Raw genomic sequence first — 22,247 nt, 5'->3', positions numbered from 1 at the left:
TGTTCCACCCACAAGGTCATGCTGCCTTTTCCATGGTTAAGGGCTGTACAGTGTGTAGATTCTTGGTTTAAGTAATAATGTTCCAGGGTACGAAATGACTAGGGAAGTGAAAGCATGGCTAAAAGACTGAGATGGGACAATATGATCTGGTTGGCCTTTACAAAGGGAAAAAAGTACTTTGACCGACTGAAAGGCTCATGGTAGAGTCAAGGATTATGTCTCAGCTCTATTTGTTCTGACAAAATTTTTTAAATTATATGTTTTTTTTTTCAATTAAAGAAGTTTGCCATCCCACCCAAATTTGGGGGACTATGACTTATTCCTGTGAGATTAATAGCTTCTCCAGCTGATCTGAAACTTTTCTGCCTTGTATAAGTGTTAGAGTCACAGGGGACAGAAATGTGGAGTTATTTTACAGATGGTATTTTTGCATCAACTGTTTTGGTCAATTTTCTGAGGTTTTACCTGAGACAGAAATAACAGTAGACAAAACAGGAAAAGAAGAAAGAAATAAACATATCATTTGATCATTTGAGAATACCTTTTTAATTGGAGTATAATTGCTTTACACTGTGCTGTTAGTTTCTGCTGTACAACAGCATGAATCAGCTATATATATACATATCTCTGAAGGAGAATACTAATACCACTGCCCAAGAGCTTAAAGTTAGTATAAAGTAGTATGTCTGGAAAATCCCAGGGACGAAGGAGCCTGGTAGGCTGCAGTCCATGGGGTCGCTAAGAGTCGGGCACAACTGAGCGACTTCACTTTCACTTTTCACTTTCATGCATTGAAGAAGGAAATGGCAACCCACTCCAGTATTCTTGCCTGGAGAATCCCAGGGACGGCGGAGCCTGGTGGGCTGTCGTCTATGGGGTCACACAGAGTCGGACATGACTGAAGCGACAGCGGCAGCAGTATGTTTGGGAAGTAACCAGGAATTGATTTGAAAGCCAAGGAATGCAAGCCCTCTTGACTGGGGACCTGAGATACTTGAGCAATTACAGTGGAGGAAAGCTATTTGGAAAGACAGATACATCACTCCTTACCATTCCTTTTTCTTTATCTCCAGCCTTGACACACATATAGCCAACATACTACTCTTTTTGGAATATTGACTTCAAATAACATATCCAGACATATAAATGAGAACTTTAGCACATGCAGAATTTTGCTGAGTTATGGCCCATCGGTAGAATTTTGAACTCTGTAGATGTACATTTTTATTAAAGTTTCCAGAGCTATATGTGTGAGTACTAGTCATCATAGTTGAATGGCTACTTTGTGGTCACTTCCTAAACAGGCACATTCCAGTAAGATCCACATTTGTGCCAGGGCAGAAGACCAGCTGCTGTCCTTTCTTCTCAACAAAGGACTCTTGTGTTGGAACAAAAACTCTATACTGTGTGCCCAGCAGCAGAAAGGAGTCTGAGCAGTGATGTCAAAGTATACCATGATGTCACCACAGTTCACAAAGAATTATACTTAATGCCATGTGAAGTGAGGCCAAATTCAACACTTTCCCTCTTGGGTACTTCACAGTCTTTGAGACAGAAGCAGGGTCAGAGGTCAGGCCTTTGTATAATTTTGTTTTGCATTCTCCAGACACCCTAATTTTGGAAGTCAAGGAGGGAGAAGACAGCCTGCTAAAGAAAAGTTCTCTGACATATGTGGAGAATGAATTCTTGTGTCTGTATGCACAGAGGTCTACACTAGGTTAATTCTTGGGATTTTTGCTGAAGACTAGTAGACAAACACATTTAACTAAAAACAATATGCCACTGTATAGCACAGGGAACTATACTCAATATTTTTAATAACCTATAAGGGAAAAGAATCTGAAGAAGAATATATATATTAATATATGTATAACTGAATGACTTTGCTGTATACCTGAAATTAATACAACATGGTAAAACAATTATACTTCAATTAAAAATAAAAATAGCAGAAATAGAAAGAGAATTGGATTAGTATAATCCCTAGGATCTCTTCCAGTTCCATGATTCTGTTAATGAAATAAAAGATATGCAGAAATATTTTTTAAAGAACCAAGATGCCAAAAAAAAAAGTCCAGATTCTTTAGCCATAAATTTTCATAAGAATTTGGCCCAGACCTTAAAATAAATAAGAAAGGAGCAAAGTAAAATCAGACTGGTAGCACCTGGGAAATTTAATAAATATTAGAAGTAAGACTTAGTCATTCTTTTTTTTTTTTCCCCTTTCAGGGTGTTTATCCAGCCATTAGAGGGATCAGACTCTTAATCTTAAGAAAAGCAATACAGCAAAAACTCGTAAAACTGTTTATAATCTAATCAACTCACTGCCCTTCCTATCAGCTGTTTCATACCTCTCACATTGACATCCCTCATTTTACTTTATAATATAAAGAGAAAAGTACCACAGAACCAGTTGCAATCCCCCAACATCTCTAGCACCAGAGGGTGAGGAAGCTATTAAGGAGCATGGGAGAATTGCAGCTCTTTAAAAGAGCACCAAATCTCATTCCAAGGAAACCACGCCCTCTTTCAGACTTTAACTGCAGGGGAGGTTGAAGTCCTAACCTTTGATGAGGGTGGGGGTGGATAGGCTGGAAGTGGAGAAGGACAGTGACTCTGGTCCAGCCAGCCGAGCAGCCAAAGGGCTAGAGCTCACACAGAGAAATGGTAAGAGTCAGGCGGGGGGCTCTGCAAGCTCACGTCCCTCTAGAAGAGCCAAGAATCCGACACTGAGGAGATCAAGTACGAAGTGAGCTTCCAGGTCCAGAGCTGGTGTCTGAGTGAGGGCGTGAAGCCCAGAGCACTGTGCCCAGTGGAAAAGGGTCAGAAGAAGACTCACTCAAAAATAATAAGCATTCACGCTCAAGGCCATTCCAGAGTAGTGGATGAAAACAGACAAAGCAGGCACAGTGCCAAGTGGAAATTAAACTCTCATATTATGGTACTGTAAAATGATGCATCCATAGAGATCTTTTGCTTTTTGACAGAGAGCTTTTTGGTCTTTGTAACTAGTGGCAGAGAATATAAGTGATGGAAGCTGTTATTATATTCCAGGTTAAGATAAAGAGAAAAGTTTTCTGAAACCACAATCTATACCCATCACCTATGGCCTTGCCTATATACTGAATTCATTCATTTGTTCAATAAATTGTATTAGTGGTTTATTATATCATTAGATACTATGACCTTGTGGTGTTACATTCTAGTAGGAGATAGAAAATAAGCAATATGCTTATTATAAATAAGTAAGTTATATTGTGCCATAATTAGAAGTGCCATAGAATAAATAGAAAAAAAATGGGATAGGGTAAGAGAACGTGGTGGGGGGGGGGGGGCGGGGGGGGCACAAGTTAAAATTGTCTGGCCAGGGTAGGCATTACTGAGAAGGTGAGAGTTTCCAGTAAAGACTTAAAGATGGCAAGGCAGCTGTTCTAGAGGTGTCTAAGGAAGAATGTTCCAGTCAGAGGCAACAACCAGTGCCCTTCTAAGATGAGAAAGTGCTTCCAGTGTTTGAAGAAGAGCACGGATACTCAGAGAGAGGTGAGGTCAGAGAGGTAACTCATATGATTTTGTTACTGTTTTGTTTCTTCAGTCATGTCTGACTCTTTGGACTGTAGCCCGCCAGGCTTCTCTGTCCATGGGATTTCCCAGACTAGAGTAGTGGAGCAGGTTGCCATTTCCTTCTCCAGGGTATCTTCCCAACCCAGGGATCGAACCCAGATCTTCTGCATCTGCTGCACTGGCATGCAGATTCTTTACCACTGAGCTACCAAGGAAGCCCAACTCAGATGATACAGGACCTTTTTTTTTTTTTAATTTGAAGTATAGTTGATTTACAATGTTATATTAATTTCTGTTGCGGGCTTCCCTGGTGGCTCAGAGGTTAAAGCGTCTGCCTCCAATGCGGGAGACCTGGGTTCGATCCCTGGGTCGGGAAGATCCCCTGGAGAAGGAAATGGCAACCCACTCCAGTATTCTTGCCTGGAGAATCCCATGGACAGAGGAGCCTGGTAGGCTACAGTCCACGGGGTCGCAAAGAGTCGGACACGACTGAGCGACTTCACCTTCGCATTAATTTCTGTTGCAAAGCAAAGTAATTCAGTTATGCACATATATATATTTACATATTCTTCGTATTCTTTTCTGTTGTGATTGATCACAGGATATTGAATACAGTTCCCTGTGCTATACAGGATGACTTAGTTATTTATCCATCATATCTATACTAGTTGCATCTACTAATCCCAAACTCCCATTCCTTTTCTCCCCTACTCACCCTCCCCACTGGCAACCACAACTCTCTTCTCTGTGTCATTGAGTCTTTTTCTGTTTCGTAGATAGGTTCAATTGTATCATATTTTAGGTGGCACATATAAGTGGTATCATATGGTATTTGTCTTTTTCTGACTTATTTTGCTTAGTATCATAATCTGTATGTCCATCCATGTTATTGCAAGTGGCATAACTGCTTTCTTTATTTATTTGTTGCTGTTCAGTCGCTCAGTCATGTCCAACTCTTTGTAACCCTATGGACTGCAGCACGCCAGGCTTCCCTGTCTTTCACAACGTCCTCGAGTTTGCTCAAACTCATATCCATTGAGTCAGTGATGCCATCCAACCATCTCCTCCTCTGTCTTCCCCTTCTCTTTTTTATGGCTGAGTGATACTCCCTTGTTTATATGGACCACATTTTTATCCATTCATCTGTCTGTGGACATTTAGGTTGTCTATGTGTCTTGGCTATTATAAATAGTGCTGCTATGAACATAGGAGTACATGTATCTATTTGAATTATAGTTTTGTCTGGATATATGCCCAGGAGTGGGATTGCTATATCATATGGTAAGTTTGTTTTTAGTTTTTGAAGAAACCCCCTGATACTGTTCTCCATAGTGACTGTATCAATTTATATTCCCACCCACAGCAGAGGAGGGTTCCCTTTTCTCCACACCTTTTCCAGCCTTTCTTTGTACACATTTTTCATGATGGCCATTCTGACTAGTGTGAGGTGGTACATCTTTGTAGTTTTGATTTGCACTTCTCTAATTATTAGTGATGATAAGTATCTTTTCATGTGCTTGTTGGCCATCTGTATGTTGACACAGAACCTTGTAGGCCATTGTAAGGACTCTTGTGAGTCCAAGAAGAAATTGAGAAGTCCAACAAATGATTGGTAAACCCAAGAGAAGAGTGCCATGTATGGGGAGATTCCCTTTGGAAAATCTTTGCTTGGAGGATAAAGAGTTAATGCCTTCACATGAACTTTTTCCAGATTGTGGTGTATTAGAGTGTAGGAGAGTTATGCCTTATCCATTTAGCTTGTATTTACCAGTATTTCCCGATAGCATGTGTTTATTGAACAAAAGCAACTAATTTTTAAAAATCATTTCAATTGCTCTCTCCAGAGAAGGCAATGGCACCCCCACTCCAGTACTCTTGCCTGGAAACTCCCATGGATGGAGGAGCCTGGTAGGTTGCAGTCCATGGGGTCACGAAGAGTTGGACACGACGGAGTGACTTCGCTTTCACTTTTTGCTTTCATGCATTGGAGAAGGAAATGTCAACCCACTCTAGTATTCTTGCCTGGAGAATCCCAGGGACGGGGGAGCCTGGTGGGCTGCCGTCTATGGGATCTCACAGAGTAGTACACGACTGAAGCAACTTAGCAGCAGCAGCAACAACTGCTCTCTCAAAAAAAAGAGATTCTGCTCATTAAAGATAAACTTTCTAAGCTATTAATACTGAATTGTACTTTTTTGCCTGGTGCATACATTTTAGAATTTACAATGGTTGGTTGGTGTTGCTTTTGGCAACAAGGCTGCGGCTGAAGGAAACGCATTCCTCCTCATTTTTCCTGTCTCTCCAGTGCCATTCTAACCCCTAAAAAGAATGTCATACATCATAGAATGGAGGGGTCACTCATTGATTCAACTTGGGCAACACCAGTTCTAGTAATGCAGTCTTGGGCAAATGGTTGAATCTTTCTGAGTCCAGCTTTGTTTTTGTAAAATAGACATAAAGTTAGTTAATTTTAAAGGGTACTATAAGAATTAAGGAATGTGAACTAGACTCGTGGAAATCATTTTGCAGTATACACAAATAGCAAATCAGTATGATGTACACCTGAAATGAATGTAACAGTAATATCAATTATATCTTAATAAAAAATAATTAAATGAGACTATATTAATATACGTTGTATTAAATATAGCAAGTGTTAGGCACACACTACTTTTCTTTACCTTCCTTAAGTGGCTTTCCCTTCTGTCTCTCTCCTCTTCCATACCCCCATGACCTCAGTGTTCTCATTGTCTCAGTGTCTCAGTGTTCTCATTCTCTTGCTGTTCTCACCTGTTTTGAGGAAATGATCTGATTAAACCCATTCACCCTAGATGGGGACCATGCCTATTTCTTATGTGTATTCCCCACAGCACCATAATAGCCAGTATAATGCCTTATGTTCAGTGGATTTGGTTTAATTTAAGCATAATCAACAACTTCATGTGTTACTCCTCCCAAGGGCATTTGAACAACAAACAAAGGGCTATACCAATGGTTCCCAACTTTTTGACACAAAAGGGTCCTTTATTATTTTTTTTAATATGGGCCCTGTGCTTTGTAAGTTTCCATTAACTCGAAAGACTGCATGTATTAAGCAATACTATGTTTTTATGTTTTATGCCTTAAATACCTAAGTATAATGTTAAGTACAAGAAAGATCATCAGGATTTAGTTTATTTCCATGATGAGATGGTTGAGGTTTGGAGGACCTTATGTGGTTTTATTTCAGGTAAAGTTATTTCCATTAGGCTTTTAGAAATATTAACCATAGCTTATGGACCACTATTAGCATCTTCATGAATGACCAGAGATGCTGTTTTCTTGTATTGGAGATGTGTGGAGCACAAGTATAGATGATAAGTGGTTCCCACTTACTTCCTAAATATGCTGCCAAGTCATTACAGATGAAGCCTCCCATTCACCCCTACACATAAGTCTGGCTCTGTAGGCAAAGATCTTAATAAGAATGTTCAACCTTGTTATCACCATTGCCATTTTAAATACTGACTAGTGTATCTTTCCATGGTTCACTGGCATCCTACTATAACTTAGTAATCCAAAATTGGAATTTTCATTTTGTTAGTTACCAGCCATGTAACCTTAGGGAAGTTATCTTCCCTGAACCTCAGCGTTAAAATATGTACTTGAAGTCATTCATATCTTCAGAAAATGTTCATCATAAGAGAAATATTTGTGAAGATTATAAAAAAGATAACCAATTTATGTATCTGATTCTGGAATAGTAAATTGGTTTGGTCGTCTTGAAGACAGCCGTAGACTAATGAATTTGGGTTCTAGATGACAGTATCATAGAGGATCATGGGCCACATATAAGTAGCAAAGAGCACTGCAGTTGGTTAGCAATATCTGCCACGGGTCCTGCAGGACAAATAGCTGCACATGTGCCATGTTTTACAGGCCCCACTCTAAATGCTGTGAAGTCTATCCTTAGATTAAGTCGCCCATCTCAGTGCTCTATACCTGCATGAGTCATTTTTGTTTCTTAAGATTTGCTTTTAACAAATGTTCCCTGATCATTAGGGTTCATCCGTGGTTATTGAAAAGACAATTCTGTGAAACTTCTTGTATTTATCTGCTCAGATGTTCTTGGGACATTGTTACATGACATTGTCTTCCAGAAAATTCACAGCAGATACGTATCTAGGGTTTCAGTACTTTGGGTAATTATAATTTTCCTGTACCAGTTTGTCATTCATTCATTGCACAAATATTTATTGAGTCTACTATAAGTAGCACATTATCCTATACATTTTCTAAAAGATCCAGTAGATGCTATAACCCTTGTAACTGCTCATGTTTTCCTCTTTTCTAGGAAGGTCACATTCAGACCCATGACCCCTATCTAGAAAGTGTATAGGACTTAACAATGTGCATTTATGTGGTTCTCGTTTCTGGCTTTTTTATTATAACTGGAGGATAATTGCTTTACAAATTTGTGGTGATCTCTGCCATACATCAATGCAAATTTGTTTCTGGTTTTTTGACCCTTATTTTTACCTTTGCCCTATTTTCTCTCTTTTTTAAAAAAATTTTATTGTGTTGTATCATATATATATGTACTATAACATTTTATAAAAAGTTAAAGCATAAACCAATGTCTAAGTCTTTTAAAGGCAAGGTTGGAGATCTACTATTTTCCCTATTGACATAGATAGTAAATGAGTTATAATATATGTAAAGCACACTCTTCTCCCATAAAGTTCTATCTGAATTAAATAATTATAAATAAGAGCAGCTGTGATCAGATTTGCAGAGTTTCATTTTCCATATTTGTCTTTCCCAGTGCTGAAAATAAAGGGATTTAAAATTTTCTTACCTCATGGTGTTGGATCAAGAAAAGCTTGACATCACTGGCTCAGTATTTGATGCTAGAAGTTGAGGCCCTTACGGGAAACCATTTGAAATAGGGCCAGTATGAACCCATCTAAGCATATCATTCTGAGGAATAGTATCTTATGGACTGTGTTTATTTACATTCTCCAAATTATCCATGTGGTGATCTCTCTTTCTCTTGTGGCTCCTAGTGAAGACATTTTATTATACATATTTCGGTGTCTAGAGAATTTCAGGCTTGTGTTCTGCCTGTTCACTTGCTATCAGCTATGTGAGGTGAACAAAGAAGCATTCTATCACCACATACTGTAGGCCTGATGCCTAAAATCTGCATGTCATGCTCAAAGTCTGTGAGCCAACTTGGACTGGGTATTACAGTTCTAGTTTTTTGTTCAGAAGGGTTTTCTCCCCTCTCTGTAGTAAATCCTGAAAAAAAAAAAAAAAAAACCGAAGAAAAACCAACAATGTTAAACGTATGTGTTCCCCTCAAGAGACGAAGAACTGTCTGTCTTTATGCACGTATATGCAGTGTCAGTCGCTCAGTCATGTCCAACTCTGTGTGATCCCATGGACTGTAGCCCACCAGGCTCCTCTGTCCATGGGATTCTCCAGACAAGAATACTGAAGTGGGTAGCCATTCCCTTCTCCAGGGGATCTTCCCAACCCCGGGATTGAAGCCAGGTCTCTTGCCTTGCAGGTAGATTCTTTACCATCTGAGTCACCAGGGAAGCCCATGTTTATGCAAGTGTATACAAAAAGCATGCATTCAAGACAGACAAACAAAAGGTGACAATGGTGTCTAAACAACAAACACATCTGGAAGCTTCTTGCTTTTTATATCACCTGGGACAAAAGTTTTGTTTTGTTAAAGCAAAACTAGTCAATCATTTTGGATGGGGAGGAAGTTAGACCATGAACCTGACACCTAGTAGCAGAATAAAACAAGCTGAATTAGGCCAAAATACTCAGTTTTCCACCCTTAACAAAAAATTCCATGCAGTTGCCCAAAGTTATGAGTGGCCATTATCTCACTTTAATGTTTCGTCCAGAATGGGGTGGGTCTGGGAACTCAGTGACCTGAACATTGCCTTCCATGACATTTCATTAATAATGAGTATAGGTGCACATGAGCCTCTTAAAAGTACTAGTCCTTTACAATAATTCTTATTCATGCACCAGGACGGAGGTTAAGATTTAGCTTCTAGTTGTCGTTTATAGTATGTCTGTTTCTCTGTATACACAGATATATGATAACACACACACATATATATACATTTTTGTACACATGTATGTCATCAGTGACTGCAGTCTAAGGTTTCTTATCTGTAACCTACACTAGAATTATGAGCAAACCATTATGTTTGATGCTGTGTATTTCATTGATTCACTGACATTTATTGTGCATCACAAATGCCAAACATTGTGCTAACCAGCAGAGATAGAAAGATAATAAAATAGGGGCTCTCAGCACATGATTTGCTATGGAAACAGACGTGTTAATAGATTAAACTTAAAATGTTATGCAGCTGTTTGAATTGAGAATATATAAAAGAAACCCCCAAATAATAATGGCTTAAACTCATAAAGGATTTACTCACCAAAAAAAGAAAAAAAAAAAAAAAAGAAGTCAAAAGGTAATCTGTCCAGGATGGGGTTCCATAACTGGGCTCTTTCTTTCTCTCTGCTCTGCCATCCTTCCATTCTCAAGGCTGTCTCATTTTCCAAGACAGTGAAAGGCAGAAAGGTAGGCAGGCAGAAGGGTCCCTCCCCAGCTAAGTCAGCTTCTTGTAAGGCAGCCTTTCCAGAAGTTCCACATAACTTTCTCACTTTTATTTCATTAGTTGCAACTTGGTGATGTAGCCAGTAAGAAATGTATTCTTTGGATTGGGTATCTGTGTGTGTATGCTCAACTGTTCAGTTGTGTCTGACTGTTTGTGACCCCATGCCCACCGGGCTTTTCTGTCCATGGGATTCTCCAAGCAAGAATACTGGTGTAGATAGCCATTTCCTCCTCCAGGGGATCTTCCCAACCCAGGGATGAAATTTCACGCATCTCCTGCATTGCAGGCCAATATATTTACCATTGAGCCACCAGGGAAGCCCCAGGGACTTATGAACAAAAGGCTGAGGAATCATAGACCATTAAGCTCCTTAACTCTGGAATCTGCAAAAGGCCTTTTTGAGGAGGAGACAGCTAATTTGGGATTTGAAGGATGAATAGGAATTTGCCAAATGGAGAATTGGAAGAGCATGCCAGGCAGAAATAATAGTGTATTTAAAGGCACAGAGAAGTCTGGCATTATTTCTGCCAACTGGGCCTTTTCCTATATTTCTGTTTATTTTATCTCTATTATTAATGATAGCACCTTTTAAATTTTATTTTTTAATTGAAGGAAAATTGCTTTATAGTGTTGTGTTGGTTTATGTCATAATAGTTTAACTAACTTTTAATTAACAGTTACTCAGGATCAACAGATTGAGTTATGTCCACAATGATTTTCCTGATGTAACTGCAATTAATTTTCCACTTGGATCAAAATAGGAACATTTTATCTGATGATAAAGTATTCCACATCTTAAAAATAATTGAGTTAGAATACTTTGGCATCTTAAAAAGGAACTGCTACAAAAAGAAAAAAAAAAATACTATTGTGTCAGGGAGATGTTTGTCTTTTCAATTCTGAAGTTAAACAAAGACCAGTTAGAACTGACTTGGTTCATATCATAGGGTCCATAAACCCACACTGGGAACACTAAGTTGGTGGTCTGGCCAAGTTACCCTTAAATATGTCACCTTCTATTTAGCTATTCCTAATATGACTGTTACTTTGGATCAATGAAGCTGGATTGTTCTTTTCTTAAAATGACTTTGGAACCAAAAGAAATCTTCAGTATTAGAGAGAGATTTTCATGATTATCTCCATTCTGGCTCCTTTAGAGATATAAAATTTTCCTTTAGAGATTAAATATATAAAAATCTCCTTGAGAGATTAAAAATTCTCCAGAGAAAGTAAATCCTTTGAGAAACCTGAAATTTCTTTGAGTACACCTCCTTAGGTTTGAGATACCTGAGAGCTTAAGTTCCCATTCCCACTGATCTTCTACAGAGCTAAGTATCTTATAAAATTAAGGTTGTCTTTCTTCAACCCCAAACAAGAACACTAGGGTCAATGATCCTTTGATTACTACATAAATTAAGGTTGCCATATTTTCTCAAAGGATTCAACCCTACTAAGGCAATCATGTACTGTAGTCTTATGATATCTTTTGAGATATAACAGACATAATATTATATTAATTGTAGGCATACAAAATACAAAATATTTGTATATACCAATAAATGTTCACCACAATAAATTAATATCCATCACCACACATAGTTATAAGCATTTTTTCTTATGATGAGAACTTTTAGCATTGATTCTCTTAGAAGCTTTCAAATATATGATGCAATATTATGAATTATAGTCATCATACTGCACATTGCATCCCTATGACTTATTTATTTTATATCTAGAAGTTTGTGCCTTTTGATCACCTTCACCCATTTCACCTAGCCTCAACCTACACCATTGGAAACCTCCAATCTAGTCTCCATATTTATGAGTTGCTTCTTCATCTGTTTGTTTTTGGATTCCATGTGTACTTGAGGTCATATGATATTTGCCTTTCTCTGTCTGCCTTATTTAAGGTAATGCCCTCAAGGTCCATTCATATTTTTGCAAATAACAGATTTCCTTCTTTTCAGATAGATATCCATTCATCTGTCAATAGGCACTTAGATTAATTTCATGTCTTGGCTGTTATAAATAGTGCTGTGATGAAAAAAGGGATGCAGATATCTTTTCAAGACAGCAATTTTGTTGCTTTTGGATAAATATCCATGAGTGAAATTGCTGGTTCATATGATAGAACTATTTTTAATCTTTTGAGGAACCTCCATACTGTTTTCCATAGGGGCTACAAGAATTTACATTCTCACCAATGGTACGTGAGGGTTCCCTTTTCCTCACCAAGACTTATTTATTGTATTTTTGATAGCTATGAGGTGATATCTCATTTTGCCCTTGTTATGCATTTCCCTGATGATGAATATTGTTGAGCATCGTTTCATGTGTTTTTTGCACACCTAGATATCTTCTTTGGAAAAGTGCCTATTCAGATCCTCTGTTCATTTTTTCATTTGGTTGTATGGTTTATTCTCTGTTGAGTTGCATGAGCCTTTATACTCTTGATATTAAGCCTTTATCAGATATATGATTTACAGCTATTTTCTGGGAGAATATGGGTTACCTTTTCATTCTGTTAATTGCTTCCTTTGCTGTGCATAAAATTTTTAGTTTGATGTAGCCCCCCCACCTTGTTTATTTTTGTTTCTGTTGTCTTTGCTTTAGGTGTCAAATCCAGTCTTGATTTTTTTTTTTTTTGCCAACTTTGATTTTTGCATATTTTTTATTTAGCTAGTATGTAGCCATGACAAAAAGGTGCAGTAAGCCTTATGGCAACACCTCCTCTTTGTCTAGTTAACTCTGACTCATTCAGTTCTCAGCTCAAAAGACTTTTCCTCAGGAAAATCTTCTCTGGCCTTTGTTTCTTTGGTGTTCTGTTTTTGTTTTTGCTGTGCTTTGGAGCCTGTAGGATCTTACTTCCGCAACCAGGATTGAATCCAGGTCCATGGCCTTGAAAGCCTGTGTCCTAACCACTGGACTGCCAGAGAATTCCTACTCTGGCCTTTCTACACAGATCAAGTTATCCATAATTTATGCTCTCATAATATCCCATTATCTATGTCTTATAGATTTCATCATAATTATCATTCTGCATTTACATTCTGCATGTGTGTGCTGATTTGCATAATATCTGCCTCCATCACTAGACTCTAAGTCCCATGAGGGTGGATCCATATGTCCTTGAACTCACCATTGGGTTTTGCTTCCAGCACAGTGTTTGGCTCATAACAGAACTTCAATCACTATTGGCTGAATGGTTGAATAATTGTTATGTCTTTGTAAATAAGTTACTTTCCCACTCCGTTTCACACTGTGCTTGAAATATAAGAATCAAGGCAGCATTGCTCCACTCCTATGTAGGTTCATTTACAGATAAGAATTTTGAAAATAATTTCACTGCGGTTATAGGGAAGCGCATCAGAGTAGTCTTAAGCCAGCCATGCTGGGCTCTACATGGATGAAGCTGGCATAAATTCTGAAATGGCCTCACTGTAGCTTCTGAACATATTGAGGCCAATTGCAGCTTGATCACAGTGAACACTCCAAAGATGGAACCAACTCCTTCACTCCTCACTTAAGAACTGGGCACGACATTTTCCTGACATCTTTACATTTCAAAACTTATAGAATTACTGAAGGAGTTATTGTTTTGTTATCTATTTTTAAAGATGTCTATATTATTTTAGGGAAGAGATACACATAACTACATTTTTAAAATTTAGCACATACACAGCACAGTATTACATAGTTGTGCTTTTCAAGCCTTTGCCTAAACATGTGTTTGCAATTGTTAGTTGGAGGTACAAAATCCTCAAAGAAAGTTCATGCTAATAACCAAACTTTGGAAAGACAGGACGGATTGTGGGGACATTGTGGAGATAAGCTCCTTCAAATGTCTCTACAGTTCTTATCTTATTTTGCCCATGACAGTAGTTGAAGTAGTTTAGGAGTACGATATTAGATTTCACTAGAACTGTCGAGATACAACTCTATAATTTAGTTTGGATTTGAAAGTTTTTTAACTTGAACATTGCAATGAAAAGATTAAGGATACAAATGAGTTTGCCCACATAAGTGATGAAGACTTGTGACTTTGTTAAGCCTGATTTGGACAAAGCACAAATGTTTTATTAGATGCATTTAGAACTCAGCTGCTTATTAGCTAAGTGACCTTGGTAAGATTCATGACCTCATCTATAAAACAGGGATACCTTACATGGTTGTCTTGAGAATGAATGAGATGTGTGTCTTGTGGCTGATACAGGCCAGGGCCAGGCAATAGCAGGCACTCACTGTGGGCTATCTCTGCTGCCCTTCGTGTCAACCCTCCTCTTCCACCACATGCATGTACACCAACCTTGTTTCTGTCGGCTGATTCTGTGCTTCTGTTTCTGTTTCCTTAGTTGAAGTGCTAGCTAGAAAAGGGAGTATGTTTAATTATCAGTTAGCAAACATTTATTGAAGTCTTGTAATTTGCCAAGCACTGTTCTAGTTGCTTGGAAAACATCAATGAAGCCAAGATACAGAACCTCACCCCTGTGCATCTTACATTCTAAGGAACTTATGGACTAACACAGAGGTTATTCACAACATTTTTCCTGCTACAGTTATCCCACAGTTGTATTTTTTGTGATTTGGATGAAGCATATTTATTGAAAGTGGGAATTATTTTGGAATTGAAGTTCTATAATATTAGTAGTGCAGCATCTTCCTCTCTCTCTCCTTCTCCTCTTCCTCCCACCCACCATCCTCCCCTCCCTTCCCCTCCCTCCCTCCCTTTCCCCTCTGTCCCTCCCATCTTTCTTTCTCTTTGTATATTTCAATATATTTGAATTATGAAAATGTCTTTACCCATGCTACATTTTTTCCTTCTTAGCCTGATTCAAATTCCAGTTTGGTTCCTGTCATCAGAATGGATCTTCATCTCATCTTTATCTTCGTCTCAAGGATGAAGGAGGCTGACTGGATGATGAAGGGCCCCACCCTGCATCCTTTTAGCAGTAGGCACCGGGTTAAATTACACATCTCTCTTTTTTGTTAGATTGTTGGCTGCGATCACCAGCTGGGAAGCACCATCAAGGAGGATAACTGCGGAGTCTGCAACGGAGATGGGTCCACCTGCAGGCTGGTCCGCGGGCAGTATAAATCCCAGCTCACCGCAACCAAATGTAAGACACTCCAGAGATGGGGCCATCTCTGGGCCTTCTGATTTGTCATAGTCCCCTGGCTTAACTCCCTGCAGCAATTAGGGAATGACATCTCCAACCAAATGAAGCCAAATATGAAAACCCTGTGGGAAGAAAGTTAGGTTCTTTTTTTGTGGATTAGTTTAGGTAAGACAAGTCAGGTCACCCACTTCAATCCCACAGAGGAAACCTTTTCTTTAGAGGCACATTAGAAGGAAATTAGGCATAGATCTGAATATATTCAACAAGAAAGCATGAGCTTGCTATCCAGCGTGAGAACAGGCTACATCCTGACCCCTCACTGATTCATAGTCTGGCAGAATAGCAGAGAGAGGGGCAGATTAGAACAAATGCTCTCCTGACATTGTGAAATCACGTGGTCTTCACTGACAAAGTGACCTTGGATCAGTGCTGATCACATGTTTCTCCAGAATGGATATTGGGCAGTGACTATGTGAAGCCAGTTATAGACTGTTGTGTCCTAATCTCTCTGTAGCAGCTGAATACTTGTGTGCCTGCTATACGTGTATGTGCTGGGAACTTTACACGATCATTTCATTTAATCCTTATAACAACTCTGTAGCAAGGTACTGTTTATCCCCATGTTATGAATGAGATAACTGAGGCTTAGACAGATTAGGTGACTTTCTCAGAGTTCCACAGCTATGAATTATAAGAGCCAAAATGTCAGCCCAGAGTCTGATTCCAGAGCTTAAGCACTTATTTGTTCCTCTTGATTGTCCAAAATTCTGCTGTTCCCAGAGTGTTTGTAAAGCAGTTAGATGGATCAAGGTGAGGTACTTTAAGTGCCTGCCCAGCTGGGTCCTCCTAGGGTAGATGGTATATGTTCTCAAGATACCTGACCCAACAACAGACTCACCCAGCAAGCTAGATCATTTTACCATACATGATCCTCTGTGACTCACTGTTCTAGGCACTGCAGCAGAGAGAGATAGGAACAAAACAACCCTTGTACTCAAGACCATGCACTTGTTAACATTTATTTATTTTTAATTGAAGGTTGATTGCTTTAATGTATTGTGTTGTTTTCTACCAAACATCAACATGAATCAGCCATAGGTTTATCCATGTCCCCTCGTCCCTGAACATTCCTCTCATCTCCCTCTCCACCCCACCGTTTCTAGAATAACTTGACCTTTCTTGGCATATTTTCTCAATTTTTCCATTGTCTGAAATCCTCCAAAAGATCCTTAATGAGGACTTCTTTGTACATGTCTCCTGTGATTTGGGAAACGGGAATGAATTTCTTTACTGACTGTGGTTTTGTCCTCTTAATTGTTGACTAGTTGGAGGAAAACACTTGATGTATGGGGGGTTTGTGGCTTTAAACTACAAGGGACTTGTAGTTGCAGGGGGGAAAAAGGAGCACTGTTTGCTGGAGAACTATTTCGAGAAGACAGGAAAAGGCAGCTCACCCAAAGGGCTAGCCTCTGGGGAAGAAGAGGAGGTGGGAAGAAAGACTAGGAACTTTTAAATCCATGAAACATCAGAGGTGCCAGCTTAGGAAACTCTCCTCTTTCTAACACACCTCAGGCAGTGAAAAATGTGATTCTGAAGAAAAAAAAGAAAAAAGACCTGAGCAGAGAGAATGATGAAGGGCAGAGTAAGTTAGACGTTGATGTAGTGCGTTCAGGTGAGATTTATTTTTCCTGTGATCATGTGCTTGTAGTTTCTTCTATAAGATGAAAAATTAAACAATTTCGAAGATGAAAACCAGTGAAGGGTGGAGGCATAATTCTTTTGTAAATCTCTGAAGTCATGGTGGGATATTTGCAGAAAAAAAAATTACATTTAAAAGGTACTTAGTGATTTTTTGAAGTATAAAATTTATTAAAACCCTACAGCAGTTCTTATTGAAAAATAAAAGTAAAAGATTACTTTGATCGAGCTTTTCAAGGAATACTAAAGAGTTGAAGTCTTTCTAATTATTGGTGTTACATAATTGAATCGGTGTTTGTTATCTAAGAATCTAAGGACTTCCATGAGGCACAAAAAGAGATGACAGACATTCGTGCAGTGACTGCTGTAGGGCAACTTCCAGGGGCATGTTTTCATGATGAGAATCCTTCCTTTATTCTCTCACATCCCTCTGCCTTCCTGTCCTCGTAGAAAAGCCTGCACACTCTGCTCAGATAGATATTCCCCCTACCCTCCTGTTAAAAGGTGATCGGGGCCCTTTGGAGCCTGAATCACTGGAACAAAGTTGGAGAAGCCCTGAAAGGATGAACTGCAGCCAGTTGAGAGCCATAAGTCATCACCAGGTCTGCAGACAGATACCTCAGTGAACAGAGCTCTATTCAAACCAACAGTGGGTAAATCACATAAGACACAAGCCAATGATGATCCATAATGACAAAAGGCGACTGATTCGTTTACCTTAGCACTGACGATGCCTCATGACAAAATGATTTATATCAATAAAGCCCAGCCTATGCATGCACCTCACCACAATCTATAGCAGATGCTGAACAAGCTGCCTCATTTATGTTTTCTCCACCCCCAGAAGAACCTTCCACCCTATATATACAGACTGTGAGATGACCAACAGGCAGGGGAGATGAGACTGCTCTGCGGAGCCCAGTGTACCGGCCAGGTGAGCGGCTCTCCACCCATGAGGCCTGGAGGAGTTCTGCCAGGTCTCTCCCTGCTGCTGCTAAGTCGCTTCAGTCATGTCCAACTCTGTGTGACCCCATAGATGGCAGTCCACCAGGTTCCTTCGTCCCTGGGATTCTCCAGGCAAGAATACTGGAGTGGCCATTTCCGTCTCCAATGCATGAAAGTGAAAAGCGAAAGTGAAGTCGCTCAGTCATGACCGACTCTTAGTGACCCCATGGACTGCAGCCTACCAGGCTCCTCCGTCCATGGGAGTTTCCAGGCAAGAGTACTGGAGTGAGGTGCCATTGCCTTCTCCCTACACTCTAACAAAAGACACTAAAAGCCAGCCACACAATCTTCTCAAACTCCTCATAGCCATATTCCCCACACTGAATTCATTTTCTTCTGAACTTACACCCAGATTTTCCCCGTATGTTATCAAACCTCAGGGGAATAAAGAAAAAAAAATGGAGAGTGGAGAAAGACCATGGTGGAAAGTGCCAGAAGGAAAAGGAGAAGTAGGAGAAACTTATCAAGTGGCTGCCATTTACTGATGAATGAAAAACAAACCATCTTTGTAATAAAAGACATTATTATTACCTAATACAAATGCAGAAAACAGATATAAGCTGCACCAAGGCTGAGCACTGAAGAATTGATGCTTTTGAACTGTGGTGTTGGAGAAGACTCTTCAGAGTCCCTTGGACTGCAAGGAGATCCAACCAGTCCATTCTGAAGGAGATCAGCCCTGGGATTTCTTTGGAAGGAATGATGCTAAAGGTGAAACTCCAGTACTTTGCCCACCTCATGCAAAGAGTTGACTCATTGGAAAAGACTCTGATGCTGGGAGGGATTGGGGGCAGAAGGAGAAGGGGACGACAGAGGATGAGATGGCTGGATGGCCTCACTGACTCGATGGACGTGAGTCTGAGTGAACTCCGGGAGATGGTGATGGACAGGGAGACCTGGCGTGCTACGATTCATGGGGTCGCAAAGAGTCGGACACGACTGAGCAACTGAACTGGACTGAAGGCACTCTTGCCCTCCTTTTGAAGGAAAAGGCTGTCTACTGAGAGTCTTCAGCCTTTCCATTTTTCCAGATCACTTTTTCCTACTTCCCCAACCCAATGAAAAAATTATCAAATTTAGCTTATATTAACTTACTTTTGATTTTTGAAATTAAAAACTCATTTTTTCTCAAATTTTTTGAACTTTTTATTTTGTATTGAAGTATAGCTGATTAGCAATGTGATAGTTTCAGGTGGACATCAAAGGGACTCAGCCATACATATACATGTATTCAGTCTCCCCCAAACTTTCTCCCATCCAGGCTACCACATAACATTGAGCAGAGTTCCATGTGCTATATAGAACAACCTTGTTTGTTATCCATTTTAAACATAGTAGTGTGTACCTGTCCATCCCAATCAAAATATTACTGGCTTGTACTGTATTGTGTATTCTCCATGTATACTCAGAATACACTTAGATCCAAAACCAGCCTATTTGATATCAATCTGATGTCTCCAGTTTTGCAGACCTGTCAAATGTATCTGTGTGTTTTGAAAATATCTTGGTATCTGAAAGTTCTCTCTCTATCTCCCTTGGGGGGTGAGGGCTAGATAAACTAAATTATATCAAGATAAAATGAAGCTCCTAATACCCAACTTTCCCTCTCAGACTGTGCTTATGCTGATTTATAATGGCTATGAGTAAATATATTCTGGGGTTATCATGCTGGCTCAAAGATATTGAGATAAAGAATATTTATAATAAAAGACAGGCCTAATATTGTCAAGTAGAAAATACATATGAATTTTTTTTTAAAGCACAAAACTCTAAAGAAATTTCACTTTGTATCTGACTTCAGGCTATACTCACTAGTCACTTATTCACTCATTCAACGGCAATTCACTCATTCATTTATTCAGCACCAAATATTTCTTGGGTACCTGCTATGTGCTGAGGAACTGTTATAGGTGCTGGAAACACAGGAAAGAGCAAAACAGACCAAAGTCTATTTTTTTCATGGGGCTTGCTTACTAGTGTTAGGGGCAGGCAAAGAGACTAAATGAATAAATTAATTAAATGTGTATGTGTCATGTGGTGATACATAGAAAGAAGTAAAACAGAGAAGGAAAAAAAGTAGACATAGAAAAGTAATAGAAAAAGTAAAACTGAGTGGGGAAAGAACTGGCAGCCAAAGGTACTGGAGGGAATTGCAGCTTTGAATAGGTTAGTAAGAAAACATTCGCTGATAAAATGGCATTTTGAGCAAGGATCTGAGGAAGATACAGATAGAGTCACATGCACACGGCAGGGGGAAGGAAATTCCAGGCATAGAGAAGAGCATGTGCAAGGGTCCTGAGGTAGAGACATTCTTGACATATTTCTTGACGTGTAGAGAAGCTGATGTAACTGAAGTAAAGAGAGTTTAAAGACGAGAGGAAAAGAAGGCAGGACAACTGTGAGGAGGGATGAAGAATGGTACAGATGTTGTAGGATTTTATAGGGACTTGGGCTCTTAGTCTGAATAAGATGAGAAGTTACAGGAAGATTTTGAGCAGAGTAGTGACTTCATTTGGTTTATGTTTTAAAGTATCACTCCATATGCTCTGTTGAGAATAGACTATGGTGGGTCTAACTGTGGATATAATAAGAGCAGTCAAGAAGTCCAGCTGGGTATGAGGATGACATGGACCATGGTAGTATATCCCATGCTGGGTAAACTGCATTTCTTTGAGTCCAAGACACCATTGATTGAGAGATGTGCCATTATTTTATGCACCATTAAGTGGGGGAGGAGGGGAAAGCCTCTGTTGAAATTAAGAAACTATGACACAATGCCTTCTGACCACTTAGGGATTTTTGTTGTTCAGTTACTCAGACAGGTCCAGTTCTTTGTAATTCCATGGACTGCAGCATGCCAGGCTTCCCTGTCCTTCACAGTCTCCCAGGGTTTGCTCAAACTCATGTCTATTGAATCAGTGATGCCATCCAACCATCTCATCCTCTCTTGTCCCCTTCTTCTGCTGCCTTCAGTATTTCCCAGTATCAGGTTCTTCTCAATGAGTCCACTCTTTGCATCAGATGGCCAAAGTATTGGAGCTTCACCTTCAGCATCAGTCCTTCCAGTGAATATTCAGGGTTGATTTCCTTTAGGACTGACTGGTTTGATCTCCTTGCAGTCCATAGGACTCTCAAGAGTCTTGTCCAGCACCACAGCTTGAAAACATCAGTATTCTTTGGCACTCGGCCTTCTTTATGGCCCAACTCTCATATCCATTCATGACTACTGGAAAAACCACAGCTTTGACTAGACAGACCTTTGTCAGCAAAGTGATGTCTCTGGTTTTGAATATGCTGTCTAGTTTTGTCATAGCTTTTCTTCCAAGAAGCAAGTGTCTTTTGATTTCATGGCTGCAGTCACCATCCACAGTGATTTTGGAACCAAGAAAATAAAATCTGTCACTGTTTCCATTTTTCCCCCAACTATTTGCCATAAAGTGATGGGACCAGATGCCATGATCTTATTTTTTTGAATGCTGAGTTTTAAGACAGCTTTTTCACTCTCCTCTTTTACCTTCATCAAGAGATTCTTTATTTCCTCTTGGTTTTCTGACATAATAGTGGTATCTTCTGCATATCTGTGCTCTGCATTCTTGTCATCACTTGATATTGTCAGTATTTTTTATTTTAGCCATTCTGACTCGTGTGTAGTGGTATCTCATCATTGTTTTAATTTGCATTATATATATGGATTTTGTATATATAAATAATGGCTTATGATTTTGAACATATTCTTAGGTTGTATTAGTTCCCAGTTGCTGCTGTAACACATAACCACAAACTTAGTGGCTTAAAGCAACACAATTATTTTACAGTTCTGGAGAGTCAGAAGTCCATAGTAGGTCTTGCTGAACTAAAATCAAGGTGTTAGCCGGGCTGTATTTCTTCTGAAGGGTCCATTTTCTTTGATTTTTCAGTTTTTGAAGGCTGTCTACAAGCCTTGGCATCTTCAAAGCCAGTAACAGCATCTTCAGATCTTTCTATGACTCTAACCACCTGTTCTCTCTCCCTCTTCCAGTTTAAAGAAGTTTTCTGGTTATATTTGGCCTACCTAGATAATCTAAGATACTCTTTCTATTTTAAGGTGAGCTGATTAGCAACGTTTTTCATCAGCAACCTTCATTCCCCCTTTTCATGTAACATATTCATAGGTTCTGGGGCTTAGGATATGGACGTCTTTGGCAAGAGGAAGGGTGAGAAATTATTCTGTTGGTCACACATGTGCTTATTT

General features: G+C 39.4%; 1 protein-coding gene across 1 annotated transcript in view; it reads left to right on the top strand.

Annotated features, from left to right (window-relative positions):
* The window catches only part of ADAMTSL1 (ADAMTS like 1), a 444,282-nt gene that overhangs the window by 118,982 nt on the left and 303,053 nt on the right, over positions 1-22,247 (top strand). Inside the window, exon 5 of the mRNA XM_068973576.1 lies at positions 15,187-15,313. Coding sequence (XP_068829677.1) covers positions 15,187-15,313 — 127 coding nt within the window. The remainder of the gene's footprint in view (positions 1-15,186; positions 15,314-22,247) is intronic.

Source organism: Capricornis sumatraensis, chromosome 6, assembly GCF_032405125.1.
Source record: "Capricornis sumatraensis isolate serow.1 chromosome 6, serow.2, whole genome shotgun sequence".
Taxonomy (NCBI): Eukaryota; Metazoa; Chordata; class Mammalia; order Artiodactyla; family Bovidae; genus Capricornis; species Capricornis sumatraensis.
The sequence above is the reverse complement of the archived record's forward strand: the minus strand, read 5'-3'. Positions and strand labels throughout refer to the sequence as shown.